At 33.5% G+C, this 15090-nt stretch overlaps 1 protein-coding gene across 5 annotated transcripts in view; it reads right to left on the bottom strand.

The window, feature by feature from the left end:
* Positions 1-15090, bottom strand: part of LOC135130178 (RNA-binding protein 45) — a 75020-nt gene that overhangs the window by 47814 nt on the left and 12116 nt on the right. For all 5 annotated transcript variants that reach the window (XR_010280688.1, XM_064057538.1, XM_064057537.1 and 2 more), the window contains one exon: positions 9149-9263. Coding sequence is in view for 4 of the 5 variants with exons in the window: in XM_064057538.1 (XP_063913608.1) it covers positions 9149-9263 (115 nt within the window). In the remaining variant the exon portion in view is untranslated. The remainder of the gene's footprint in view (positions 1-9148; positions 9264-15090) is intronic.

Raw genomic sequence — 15090 nt, 5'->3', positions numbered from 1 at the left:
CTGTGCACGCTAAAAATCAAGCCAATTTTGATCCCAACAGACTTAATTGCACATGCCACATTCTTCCCCACACACTAGCAGTTTTAACTGTACCCTATGGCACGTACAATCAAGTCTGGACCCTTCCCTCTGTGTGTGTGACCGCCTTAAAAGTTCTTGTCAGAAGTTTAGAAAGTGGTGCGCTCTTGTAAAATTTTTTATAAATATTGTGACAATCATTTGTCGTTAAAACAACGAAGTAAATTAACAAATAGGTTAGGTTAATTTGTCATCTTTTATTCACAAAGAAGATAATAAGTTGTAATCATCACCGGCTCCTGTTTACTCGCCATCTAATAAGGTCAATTCAATAATGAAATCTTGTGGTAGTAGAGATCGCTAGCTACCGGGGAAAACTGTCACGCTGACGTTTGTCATACCTGACACATAGTTGTTCACAAATTAATTTTTATCGATTTATTAGACTTACATGAGTTATCAGAACATCAAATGAACAACAACCAAAAATAAAATAAGTATAGCCTTCATTTCTATCATAACACCGCTTGATCCTTAATAAACTTAAATCACTGCTGCAGCCCTTGTGTTGCGTTTGTTGTTGATCTGATTACACACTGGCAATTTTGGGAAGACTTTTCCAATAAATCACTAATAATGCTTTCAAATAACATTACTGTTAAATTCGTAGGACAATAAACATTTTTAACAACTCAACCAAAAGATGCAACGCATTCCTTTTCCCTTGGATGATGAAGATCAAGGGGTCACAAGCCGACTGCCCGACTGGTGGCAGGATAAAAAACTAGTTTTCCAAGTTTGTGAGAACTGAACACGAATGTTGATAAAGGCACACATGCAAGTTCTGAAATAATAGTAAAGTGTTTGTATTTCTTAACATAATCGGATTGACACATGACAGTTCTCGATAATTAATAAACGTCGCCTGCGTTGACAGTTGCGTTGATAAAGCCTGCCGAACAAAGTCAGTTGATAATTTTTTTTTATAAAGTACCGACACGAGTTTGACAGGGCAACAATAACGATTTTTTGTCAGCCTGATGGCGCTAGATTTAAATCCAAAAAAGGTTCATTAATTCTCAGAATTTCATGTCAAGCTTGAAATTTGATGACAATAAATTGCACAATTTAAATTTTTTAACTGTTGTGCTAAAAATGCCGTGTTGTTGTGCGATAAACTGTCACAATAAATGTGGTGTTCACTTTTACAGACTGCCATAAAAAAAATAGATCCGGAGAGACGAAAAAAATGGCTTGACAATATACAGAGGGAAAATTTATCTAAATACGCAATGATTTGCGAGGTACCAATAATAACTAGTAAAATAAAATAATATATTCATAACTATAAATATATTATAGAATCAGTTTACGGAAGACCAGTTCGAAAATAGAAAGGACCGTAAAGTGTTATGTTGGAATGCTGTCCCAAAATGTTTTTAACTTTGCAAATCAAGATTCTAAGAAATCGCTAAAACGTAAAAGAATAACAATAAATGAAGAAAATATTGGTATATTATTGTAACATTAGTCTGACTTACGTATTAAAATATCTATTGCTATAGCAGACACCGCTAGTATCAACGTTGAACATTCTAAAGAATTTCAGGAATTGATAAAATCGTTAGAAGAAAAATTGGAAACTGCAAATAGTGCAAATAAAACAATCCAAACTTTGAAAAATGAAAATGAACAACTACTTAAAAGTTTAAAGAAAATTTTCCAACCCGAACAAATTAGGTCTTTAAAAAAAGGTTTTTCTAACTGTACAAAATGGTCGGAGCAGACGATAAGAAAGGCTTTAAAGTTATACCTTACCTGTGGTTCAAATGGCTATGAAGAAATTAGAAAACAAAATTATCCTTTTCCAAGTATCAGAACTTTGCAAAGAAGATTACAATTTTTTAAGAGCATGCCAGAAATACACGACCAAATTTTTAAATTGTCAGAGATAAAGGTGGACTGTTTACTTCCAGAAGAAAAACACGCCGTGTTAATGATTGATGAAATGGATTACAATTTGACAATAGTAGTGGTGAAGTAATAGGTATGATAATAACACAAATTTTGTTTTTAATAATTAGTCATAATAAATAATTACTTAGGTAAACCTACACTCAAAAATTCTGGTGATAAAGATAGCGATCAGTATGCAAGTCACGCTCTTGTGTTTATGCTGGCCGGCGTAACGACCAGATGGAAACAAACTATTGGGTATCATTTTACAGGAAATACATACTCAGCTGCAGAGGCAAATGAAATAAATTGGATGTATGCGCTATCATTTCGGATATGGGACCACAAAATCGAGCTCTTTGGCGTCTAAATCAAATTTCGGCTGGTAGGTTTTCAAAAATTAACAATGTACAAGAATATCTCATTAACGACACCGAAAAGAAAAAAAAATATTTTATAGCAGACGCCACCCATGTGTACAAAAATATTCGACTTGCGTTAACAGATGGAAACACATTGTATTTAAGTCAAGATGTTGTTAATAAATATAATTTACCAACCAATGAAATTACTATTGAACCCATAAAGAAAGTTGTAGAAGAAGATAATAAAATGGAACTAAAAATTGCACCCTATTTAAAAGAAACCCATTTAAATCCAAATCATTACCAAAAAATGGCTATACAAGGGGCTATGGGGATTTTAAATCACGACACATCTGCAGCAATTAAATTTTATATTTCGAAGGGAAAAATCTCACAAAATCATCTAACAGCTTGGTTTTTAGAACTTATTTATAATAAGTGGTATAGTATCCTGAGTTCTCGATCAGCAAAACTTGGTCTAAGCAAAAATAACATGGTGGAATACGAAGAAACATTGAAATTCCTAAAAGATATGATCCACATAACATCAAACATTAAAATTGGACAAAAAGGGCACTGGAAACCAATTCAAACAGGCATTCTTTTAAGTACCTAAACTGTTTTGGACTTTCAGGAAAAATTTTTAAACACCCATAAATTTCAGTATCTTTTACTAAGTAGATTTACGCAAGATGCTCTCGAAAATCTATTTTCAAATATTCGATCTCGAAATCCAGTTCCTAACGCAAAATAATTTAAAACGGCTATGCGATTAATTTCAGTGTCTCAGTGTTTTAAAGAACCAAAATACGGACATTATGGCATAACTGACAATATTCCACTGGTGGATTTTTTTACGGATAATAATAATCAGTCTGATATAGAAGTTGAGCCATTTCTTACAATAGATTCTTCAGCGGACGACATAAAATTTGAAGAAAAACAATCATTTTATTATCTTTTGGGATCCATCCTAAGAAATATAAAGAACAACCAACTGCACTGTCATACCTGTTTTTCAACTATTGCTACACAAGATTTGGAAACTACTGAGGATTTAAAAACATTAGTTGATTTAAAATCATATAAGGAAGGACTGTTGTTATATCCGTCTAAATTAATATTTGATGTAGTACTTGAAGCAGAACAAATTTTTAGTCTGCGGATTTTTAGATTTGTTAGATGAGGAACAATTTCCTATTTGTCACAACATCCAAAAACGTGTTATTAATTTATTTTTTAAAACAAGAATTTATATTCATTTAAGAATTTACCATTCTGCCTCTGTTGGATCTAGTTTAGCTAAATCTAGTCGTAGTGTAGGTATGCGAGCAGTTTTAAACTTTAATTAAATGTTGTTTTGTGTTAGTTATTATTTTGTTCTCGTTACTGAGTTAATTGAAATTAATAAATAATGAAACTTTTAATTTGAAAACTATTTTTGGCCATGCCATTTTATGACGATTTTACGTCAAAATCTAGAGTATCATGAAATATTTGATTTGAAAGCGCCATCATACGGATTAAAAATCGTTATTGTTGCCCTGTCAAACTCATGTCGGTACTTTATAAAAAAAAATTATCAACTGACTTTGCTGCCGAATAGCCCTTTGACACCTTTGACAGATAATCCAGTAGTTTCGACGCCATTTTCTTTCTGAGGGCGCTAGTTATCCTTAAATGACAGTTCAAATTTGAATTTGACGCACTTGTTTGTATATGTAATTTTCGTAATTTTGAACTAATAAAATACGATTAAAAATGCATTGTGGTATACCATCCTGTTCAAACAGTGATCCAAATTTTACCTACCATGAGTTTCCAACGCAGAAGCAGAGGTTTTCTGCGTGGATAAAAAATATCACTCTTGGGGAAAATTTGAAAATTTTGCATTCTTTAAATATTAAAAAATAAGTAAAATTCTTGATATAACGTAATAATGAACGTTAATTTCATTTAAGAAAACTTTGAACCTCCTTCGGAGAGGGCAAAAGTGTGTACTCTACATTTTACTGAAAATGATTTTTTTCTACGATTCTTCGGGTAGATGCAGGCTGGAAAGCCATGCAGTTCCCCAGTTTAACAAAGGTAAGTTTGTTCAATAGACATTCCTGTTCAATAACCTGTTAAACTTTCTGAGTAAATTTTCATTTTTATTTCACTACAATGTTTTGTCGTGATGATGTGTAACGCGATCAAGAAGTGTATAAGAGAGAGGTGTAAGAAGGTGTGTAATCGAGACGGTGTATAATAAGTAGACAGCGGATTTCTGTCGGGCTACGTCACAATTATAGGTGGGGACGCGCTGGATCGCCAGGACTCAGTGGCGGGTGATAGATAATAATCAGTAATCACTGAATTTAATCGTCACTTATTCCATAAATACAATTAACGATTTATTAATCAAACGGCTAAGTAAATGAGAATGAGAATTAACAGCAGAGTGCAAGGAAGTAGCGTTATTCTAATCTCAAATAAACGAAGTGCAACCCGTAACTGCAATGAATTCCCATCCCGTACGAGCCGTACCGAGTTTGGCCTTGCCTAGCCCGACAGAAATCCGCTCTCTAATAATAAGTTAGGTGTTACGATGAAGCGTATTCACCGTGCATCGACTTGACGCCGGTTTACTCACGAGCAGCGGTCGAGAGAGAGAGACAGCGGCGGCCTGTAACCTCTCACTTAGATCTGTTTAGCAGCATTTGGCGGGTTTTTTCCCTCTGTAGGTGTGACAACAGATTTTGCTAGGTCTTCTCTGCGATTTCTTACTTGTTTTTTTGATTTATCAATAAAAATGGGTAGAAAATGTGTTGTGCCTAATTGTTCTAGCGGATACAATGGTAATCCCGAAAAAATGTCGGTGTTTCGGGTACCTACAGACTGGAATGGCACTTTTATTGCAGTAGTGAACTGCTGCTTTTGAACAACACTTTGCACTAAAAAATACTGGTCGTCGCTATAGTAATAGTAGGCATTTTATGTTGAATTTTATTTTTACTTAAAACAATTACTCTCTTTTTGTCGGTTATGTTTTATGTCTTAACATTCAATAAACAGAATTTATGTTTATTTTCAGAGGGTTTTTGAATGCGATATGTATTTTTTCTTTATTCCACAGAAACTATATTTTTTGCAGAGATTTTTCGGCACAATTTGACAAGCAGGTTGTGCCAATGGACATCTCACATTTATAACTTTTTTGCAGCTATACCGAATGTTATCGGTTTATAAATTATTAAAACCTCCGAAATTTGGCAATTGCACACAGATGCAGGAAAATAGTAATCCAAATCATTCGTTATCATTTAATGACTTCAAAAATATTTTTTAAACAAATCCAGAATGCGGGAAAAATCATGTTGAGAAAATAAAAAGGAAAATTGAATATATTTTAGATACAGATTCACCGATTAATGAAATAGACGAACAACTATTTGAAGATGTCACTACAACTCAAATTGTTGACATCATTTACTACTCAGCTGAATTTGTCGCAAAAAAATTGTACAATACTTCAAAACGTAATATTTGCCGTGAACAGTTATATAACAAAGAAGATCCATGTTCTAGTACATCTGAATTTACTAGTACAAAATCCAGGGGGTGGTTAAACCATCCAGATTCGTTAATGTTTAATATGTTCCGATGGGTGGAAGGGATACTTATGAAATATGTATATCGATTTGGTGGATGTATTCGATGCAACAAATAATGAGCTATTCGCAACAAAAAATTTTATGACTATTTACTTTCCTTTTTCTTGTGAAGAGCATAGATTGGAAATATTTTCAAAGGCAATATATTTTTACACAATTATGCGAATTAAACAATTTTATAAACAGGAACAAGAGAAAACAACCAAAGCATGTGCAGAAAAAAGAAAAGAGTCTCGACTGCAGATTACGTAATAATGGTAAATTTTTATTTCTCAAACAGTAAAGTAGATAATGGTTAATGGATATTTTTTAGTTGCCGTGTGAAACGAACAGAAGTGAGTGAAACTAATATGTATAATATGTGAAGGCGAAAAGAACTATCTTTAACAACGAGTTTACATTCATCTTTTTAAATAAATTATTATTTTAAAAATGTTTAAAGTTTTTATTTTAATACAACGGATAATTAATTTTGATGATTTTTTAACCTAAATGGCTTTAATTCCGACAAATACTTCTCCCGTCTCTTTCCCGTCAGTGCGATTAAATGATGGCCACCCACTTCTGTTTGTCTCAGTCCAAATCTGTGAGTAGTTGGGGACACGTTTCACGCGCTCGTCGGAACACCTAATTTATTATACACCGTGGTAATCGACTAACCGAAACCATTTTCATCAATCAATAATAATAATCAACGAAAAACTTCACTAACAAACCAACACATAACATCATAAACCAACAATTTCTTCTGTACAGTCAAATTAGTCAAATGTCAACGAATGATAACTAGCGCCCTCATCATAATGTGTCCAAATTTTGCATATCGTCCAATTTCGCTATTCGGCAGGCTTTATCAACCCAACTATAAACGTAGGCGACGCTGGTATGCATAGGGATACGGGGTTGCTGGTCGTTTTAAATACATAGTCACTGCCTGTATGTAAAATCGGTAAGGTAGAAATGTCAATTGTCAACATTTGTCAAGGAATTGAAAAGCAATGGATATGAAAACCAAAAAATGCCAGTAACTTTATTTAAACTGTTTACTGCTTGACAGTCTTGAGATATTAAATGGCGATCAATGAGTTTCCACTGTGCCGAAAGGTCGCAGATCGAACTTTAGAGCAATTTGATGCTAGCTTACACCTATTGTCTTTGCCATTTCTATTGAAACACCACCTGTTGATTTTGTTTAAAATTTAGCAATTGGTAACAGCTTTCGGTTGATTGACAACGGCTTTTAGTTAGAAAATTGTCTGAATATGGACATTGCCAAATTTACGATTAACAAGTGGTGTTTCAATAGAACTATAAAAAAAGACTATATAGTCTTTGCCATTCCTATTGAAACACCACTTGTTAATCGTAAATTTGGCAACGTTCATATTCAGACTAAAAGCCGTTGTCAATCAACCGAAAGCTGTTACAATTACAATTGAAATGCCAAAGAGAGTACTACAGAAATCTCGGGAAGTGACTCACGCACTGGTTGATTCTCCAAATTGCGAGAAAATGCCACATAATATCACACTCACACATGAATGCTTATCTTCCGCACATAAACAAAATACACTCAAACGCTGTACAACAAGGTGTAATGGACTGTAATGATGAGACCCAAAAAGGTAGAAACTGCAGTATACAGCTTTACAAGGAATGTCTACCTCTCGGTGTAAACACTGTCCGCTCAATAAATGATTGTTAAAAATGCACTTAGTAATGTACATTTATTTTTTAGAATTCTTTATGTAATGATTGAATCACGTTTATTGATTGAATCAAAAGTGAAATTTTCAATGAATTTTCATAAAATTCTGGAAACCCAGAAATATAGACTGATCATATTTACCACATTTAAGATAGGATTTATTCGGCAGCATTTTGAGGTGATGACGTAATCAATTTTTGGGGGGATGAGCAAATACATTTTGATGAAAAATTTACTATGCTAATGATACCTAACTTTATAACATCTCCAAGATTTCAAACCATTCGGTTTTGCAGATTCAAAATTAGATTGCAAAATGTTGTTTTAAAATTTTGATTTTTTTACAAAAATGTTGACGTTTCAGATAAAAACTAAACACGGAGTCATAAACTACATGTGCAGGACTATATTATTTTATACAATTTAAAACCCATTTACTATGTACAATTCTGAAGTAACGTCACCACATTATTGGTGGGGCTGAGTAGACAAATTTTGGTTAACGTTTTACCATCTACATGATATTCTTAATATAAATACAAAATTTGACAACAATCAGCCCAGTATTTTCAGAGATTATCTGTCTAATAAAAATCCCGGACGGCAGACAAATGAACAGACGGAGAGACAGACGGAGGGACAGGCGGAGAGGCAGACGGACAGACAGACGGAACCGGGAGACCTATTTCTTCGTACTGTAGGGGTCATGAACGGTCGAGCAAACGTAAAACTAGAGAATCGAGCGACGAACTCGATTACAACACAGTATAAAATAAAATTCGCAAAATTATATCTTATAATTTTTCGAAAAAGCTGGATCTGCCATATTGTACTTCAGGGACGAAGGAAGTTCGATCTAAATAACTTTAGACCAGCTTTTTTGTATATTTTAATATAGGTAGAAGCAACTTTTATAACATATCTAATAAACTGACCTTGTTCAAATGTAGAGTCGCGGCCGTTTAAAAATACTACACTTTGACCTGTCTAAATTTTATCTTTGTGAAGTTTCTAAAAATTCCCTTCAAATGTCACTGAAAAGTGTAGTAGGGCAGAATTTTTTACCGTAGCACCAGCTGAATGCTGAATCAATTATGCTTAGTATTGATAACACGGCAATCTGCACATATTGTAACGGGATTGAATGAGAGGGATCTGGAATGCCTTGCATCAGTTCTTCCCGGAGGTTTGGCAAAACCCAAATTGTTAATTGTGGCATTCTTCAAAATGGCGTACGACACTAGTTATTACGAGTTGACAGTGGCATTGTTAAATTTGGTACACAACCTAATTTAGGCTGCATGAATTCTTAAATTTTCGAACAGAGAGCCAAAATGCAGTATGATACTTTTAAAGGACCACGACTGTACTTCAGGAGTCAGGAAAATTCTTCCTAAATAACTTTAAACGAAATGTTTTGACTATAGTTAAACCTAGTCTCTTACCTTGCCGCTATCATTACTCTGATGCTCCTAGTTAAATTTCCTATACATTTTCCATTCATAGCTTCCAAAGCTTCCGCGGCTTCCAAAGTTCGAGAATATTTAATGTAGGTAACACCTGGAATAAAATAAACCGATTACATACACGCTAGAATTTTTATATGTACCGGGTGTCTGGAAAATGGCGGATGAACTCTCCGCAACGCTCTTAACAATCAACTGGTGAGTCTGGGAAAAATCGTAAAAAAATTCTTCTCACATTTTGGTGGCGTTATAATGATTTTAAAATTGGTTCTTTTGCTACGTTTAACAACTAAACAACTCATTCATTATCACAATAACTAGTACTAAAACTTTTAGTTAATATTTTTCTCGCCCATGACCATATTTAATTACCATTTCCGTTAGAATGCACAAACATATGGCTGTGTTGTTTTTGTAAAAATTTGATAAAATTCCATTTGACAACAATGTTTGCCTGATATAAAGCGAAGATGGATTTCAGTCACCATCGTTACTAAGAAATCAGAAAGTAAGCTGGAGGTATTCACGCATTAGGAGTGTGCAGTGTTGCCAATTTTATAAAATTACGTTTTTTTCGTAATCTACATCATAAAGAATTTTTTTGGGACTCCCGAAACCCCCGTATATAACGTACTGAATAGTTAATCCGCCATTTTCCAAACACCCGGTATATATGAGAATTACACATGTTCGTCACAATGAACCCTTAAATTCTAAGTAAAGTGAATAAAGACTAAATAAACTGCCATGATACAGGATGAGACAAAATCGCGCATGCCGAGGCAAACTGAAAATAACCAATGAACGAAGAATTACGCGCATGTTTCCGGTTTATACAGTAAAATTATCTGAACCGTTTGCGGTACTATAATTTCCGACCGCGTTTTCTAGCACCGTAACTTTTTGGGTCATAAAACAGCATTCTGAACTTCAAACTCTGATGGAAAGTTTAAAATTTGTCAATTTCTATCATACATATTTCGAAAGAAAATGTATTCAAATGACAAAAAGGTAGATATGGTGTTAATTTACAGTGAATGCCAAAACAACGCCTCTTTGGCAGTCCGTGTTTATTCACATCGTTCCACCAGAATGGCGCCCCTCCCCATTTTCACAAAATTGTACGAAATTACCTGGAAACATTTTTCCTAATAAATGGATTGCAGAGGCCCTACATTTCTTTTTGTGGGGCACAGTGAAAGAAATGGTCTACACTCTATAATACTCCAATAAATAGTGCCAACCATTTAGAAGAAAAAATTACAGAAGCAATAAGAACCTGTTTTATATAATAAGCGGAAGTCGAAGCAATAAAATCTCTAGACGACCATCGGTTTTGTTTACAGTTTCTCTGTTTGACTCTCACGTATGCTATGTTACGCTTGTCGTCTTAAATTAAGAATTGCTTATACATAAACGATTTTCAGTTGCCTCTCCTAGTACACGCCAGCGCCGTATACGTGAGTAAATTGTTTCCATTGATTAAATACATATAGATAGACCCATGCTATTGTTTGGAGCGAACAGGCCAACGGCCGGCGAACAAGAGATGGCGCACCAACAGTCGGCCGTCAAACGCCGGCGAAAAGCTTGGACACAAATCACGCGCATAGGTAACACAAATCACACCAACAATACATTTAATAAATCTACTACTCGATAGAGGGCGACGAAAAAAATGTGTAAAAATCTCATAGTCAGCATTTAGATAATTTACAACGTTGCCAGATGAGCCTAACACAAGTTTGCCGTTATTTCTAGCCAAGTAGGTTTTATTTCGTTTAAAAGTTTCTGATAAAGAAATGGGATTATTATAATGAATAAAAATAAATAAAACAAACAAATTATTACTTGTTATTTTAAATACTTGTTAGTGCTAACATTATTATAAATACGGTCCGGTAACTCAAATTTTACAGTACGAGTGAGATGTTTCAGGACGAGGCGACTGTAGGTGTTTGAACACATAGTAACACTTTACAGGACTTGTTCTTTTTAGCTCAATTTTACCGGACTTGTCCGTTTTTTTTTTTATTTTACCGGACTCCTTCGAATCCAGTAAAACGTGAAATTTGACACAGTATGAAGTAAAATAAATGTAAATAACACATTGGAAATTTTTTCCACGCTTTTATGTGCTCGCTTTTGTTACTAATAATACAAAGGAAAATGCTTTTAAATGCGTTTTCTCAAAACTTACTATATTTTTTTAGAACATTTATTAGACTAGAGACGGACAGATATATACTAAAGACAAAACATATGTATTCATATATATCTTAAAAAACGGGTAACATATGCCGGATAAAGTCAAAAATCAGACATTTTCTTTCACATTTTATGATGTAAATTTAATTAAGTATATCGATAACTCGCTACTGAAAATTTATTGAAATATAATTTGTGTTAAAAAAAGGTTTTTGTGCTTTTATGGTGTATTAACATAATTTACTTATTTAAATTAAATATTTTTAATACATAGCACAAGTTCTCGATATTCTTTATTTTTATTCCAAGTAATAATTGTGTTTCCTTTAGTTTTAACCAAGAAAATTTTTCGGTTATTATCTAGGTAACATACTTTTGTACATTAAGAAACTCCATTCCACGTCGCAGGACGTTACAGGACAATATTTAAATAAATAAAGAAGTCGTTTTTATGTGTTTTAAAATTCACTCTGATTTCCGAACTTTAGACTTTTTGGTGTTTCACTTCGGCACAAGAACTACTCGTATCTCAAAGAAAACAAAGAGTGGAAAAATGGAACAGCTTTAGAAACTATTCTTTTATTTGTTCTGTCTTGCAGCGAGAAAAGAATACAGCGTATTGTACCTATATTTCATAGTAAAATTGTCGATCCGGTTTAAAATTCTACCCACCTAATTAGGTAATTACGTTAACAAACTAAAATTTTCATTGAAGAGACAGACTGTTCTAGGAAACTTCACTAAATCTCTTTATTTACGAGCTATTCAAAGACCGCCGGTCTCACTGATATTTCTTACCTGGCTCCTACGAATGAAGCGAAAAATGCACAGATTGGAAATATAGTAAATGGGGTAGTACCTACATATGTATGTATGCGTAATATGTCGTTAGACATTAAGTATTTTGCAAATAAAATTTATTTCATTGAAAACAGAAGCATTAAAAAACATATCTGTACAAGTTTGATATCGATATGGCCAATTGTTTAGAATATGCAAATATGTTTTTGTTCGTATTTACAATCATTACGAAACAGGTTATCAAATAATCTATTTTCACAAGGCTGGACTTTCAAGCGGCAGAAGAGTTAAAAACCATAAATTTTCATTGAAGAAACAAACTCTTCCAAGAAAATTTACCAAATCTTTTAGTTTACGCACTATTGGACGAGCACTCCTTAAAACGGTCAGTATACCTAATCGCATTATTGCATTTAGAAGGTTCTGGTAAATAAATGGGATTATTATAATGAACAAATAAAACAAATAAATTATGATTATTATTTGTTGTTTTAATCCATTAGACGCTTATAGGCTTATAAGCATACTTTTCTTGAAAAATCGGTATTAAATTCAGTGAAGCATCTTTGTGCCTTAATTCCTCTTGGTAAATTGGGATTTTGAGTAGAGGTTGCAAGAAAATTTTGTATGGTTTTATGGTTTATTTACATAATTGTCTTATTTACAAAGAATGTTTTTAATATATAATTCAAGTTCTTGATATTATTTATTTTAATTACATTTAATAAACCATAAAACCACAAAAATCTTTTTTTAACACAAATTAGAAATTATATTTCAACAAATTTTCAGTAGCGAGTTATCGATATACTTAATTGTATTTACATCACAAAATTTATTTATTTTACTTCATACTATGTCAAGTTTGACGTTCTACTGGATTCGAACGAGTCCGGTAAAATCAAAAAAACGGACAAGTCCGATAAAATTGAGCCAAAAAGGACAAGTGTTCCATTTCCGGAAGCGGCCACTGACCCTTTTGGGTCTCTTTTGCTTTACCTGTTATTGTAAATACAAATGTAAATTTAGTACTTCTGTAACCGTCCTGTATTAAACATCGAAACCGAACGCTGTCTATTATTTCGCACGCAACAAAACAAAGGTCCTTCGAGCAATATCAAAGTACAATTCGTCATTACATTGTCGTATCAACCAGATTACAAAAAACACTGGTAGGACGAGCCGAGTTGCACAAACATTGGTCCTTCGAGACGGATTGCACAAAACATTGGTCCATCGAGGCGGATTATACAAAACAATAAGTCCTGTAACGTGTTATACTATGTGTTTAAACATATGATGCTGACTTGCACGAATAAACAAATTAAAACGTTTGCCAAACAGCGGTTGCTAACGATGTCACAAAAAGTGACTCGATTTGAACTTTTTCTCAAAATAGTAATAATTTTATCGAATAAAAAATATGTTGACAGTATGAAATAAAATCCATAACGACAAACGTCCGGTAACTCTTTTCGCAGTACTCGTTTCGAAATTAAAGACTCGGCTACCTACTCGTCCTGAAACATCCCACTCGTACTGTAAAATTTGAGCTATTTAGAATAACTTTAATAACTATTTATGTTTTCATCAACACTAACAAGTATTTAAAATAACAAGTAATAATTTGTTTGTATTGTTTATTCATTATAATAATTCCATTTATTTACCAGAAACTTTTAAACGAAATAAAATCTAATCGAATAGAAATAACGGCAAAGTTGTGTTAGACTCATCTGGCAACGTTGTAAATTATCTAAATGCTGACTATGAGATTTTTACACATTTTTTCGTCGCCCTCTATCGAGTGGTAGATTTATTAAATGTATTGTTGGTGTGATTTGTGTTACCTATGCGCGTGATTGGTGTCCAAGCTTTTCGCCGGCGTTTGACGGCCGACTGTTGGTGCGCCATCTCTTGTTCGCCGGCCGTTGGCCTGTTCGCTCCAAACAATAGCATGGGTCTATCTATGTGTATTTAATCAATGTTGTTTCGTTATTTTATTGATTATTACAAATCAATATTCAAAACGACCCAATTAATTTTTCCGAAAATTTGGGGATACAAGTCAAGTTCGCAAAGAAACGATAACTCCCTAAGTATCTACCACCAAAATGTGCGTGGATTAAGAACTAAAGTAAACGAACTCTATAGTAATGTTATGTGTAATGACTATAGTGTTATATCACTAACAGAAACATGGCTTATCGACAACATCCGTGACAATGAGTTATTTGACAACCGCTATGTAGTGTTTCGTCAGGATCGGTCATATGAAACTACCTGCAAGTCTAGAGGAGGTGGAGTGCTGATTGCAGTGAACAAAAATATACCATCTTGTCAAAATTTACGTTTCCTTGATGTTGGTCACCGAGAAGAAATTTGGGTTGAGCTCAAATTAGTCAATAACGTAAGCCTAATATTAGGAATAGTTTACTTTCCTCCAAAGTCGCCCATTGAGTTATATGCTAGTCATATTGACTGTTTAAACACATTAGCTCAACATTATCTTAATTCTATTATATTTATTGCTGGTGACTTTAACCTTCCAAATATCGAGTGGATCTGTGATAATCAATGTGATAATCTAATTCCTAATAATGTCAAGTCTGTAATTGAAGAGCTTATTTGTGATAATTACAGTTTTAACGATTTGGGACAATTTAATCATATTCTAAACAGTAATAATGTAATTTTAGATCTTTGTTTTTGCAATCGTAATGTCTTAATCAGTCAGGCCATTCCTCTTGTGTGTTGTGATGTTCATCATCCCTCATTAGTTATTGACATTCCTGATATTTATTTGCCTAATATGAGTGACGATTCTTACGAATTTGCTTTTGACTTTAATAATGCACCATTTGATGTAATAAATACACATTTTAATGAGATATGTTGGGATTTTTTGAAGA

The sequence above is a fragment of the Zophobas morio genome, unplaced genomic scaffold (assembly GCF_036711695.1).
Source record: "Zophobas morio isolate AGI-343-1 ecotype UQ-CSIRO unplaced genomic scaffold, CSIRO_AGI_Zmor_V1 ptg000017l, whole genome shotgun sequence".
Taxonomy (NCBI): Eukaryota; Metazoa; Arthropoda; class Insecta; order Coleoptera; family Tenebrionidae; genus Zophobas; species Zophobas morio.
Note: the sequence above shows the minus strand (reverse complement) of the source record. Positions and strands in the feature narration are given on the sequence as shown.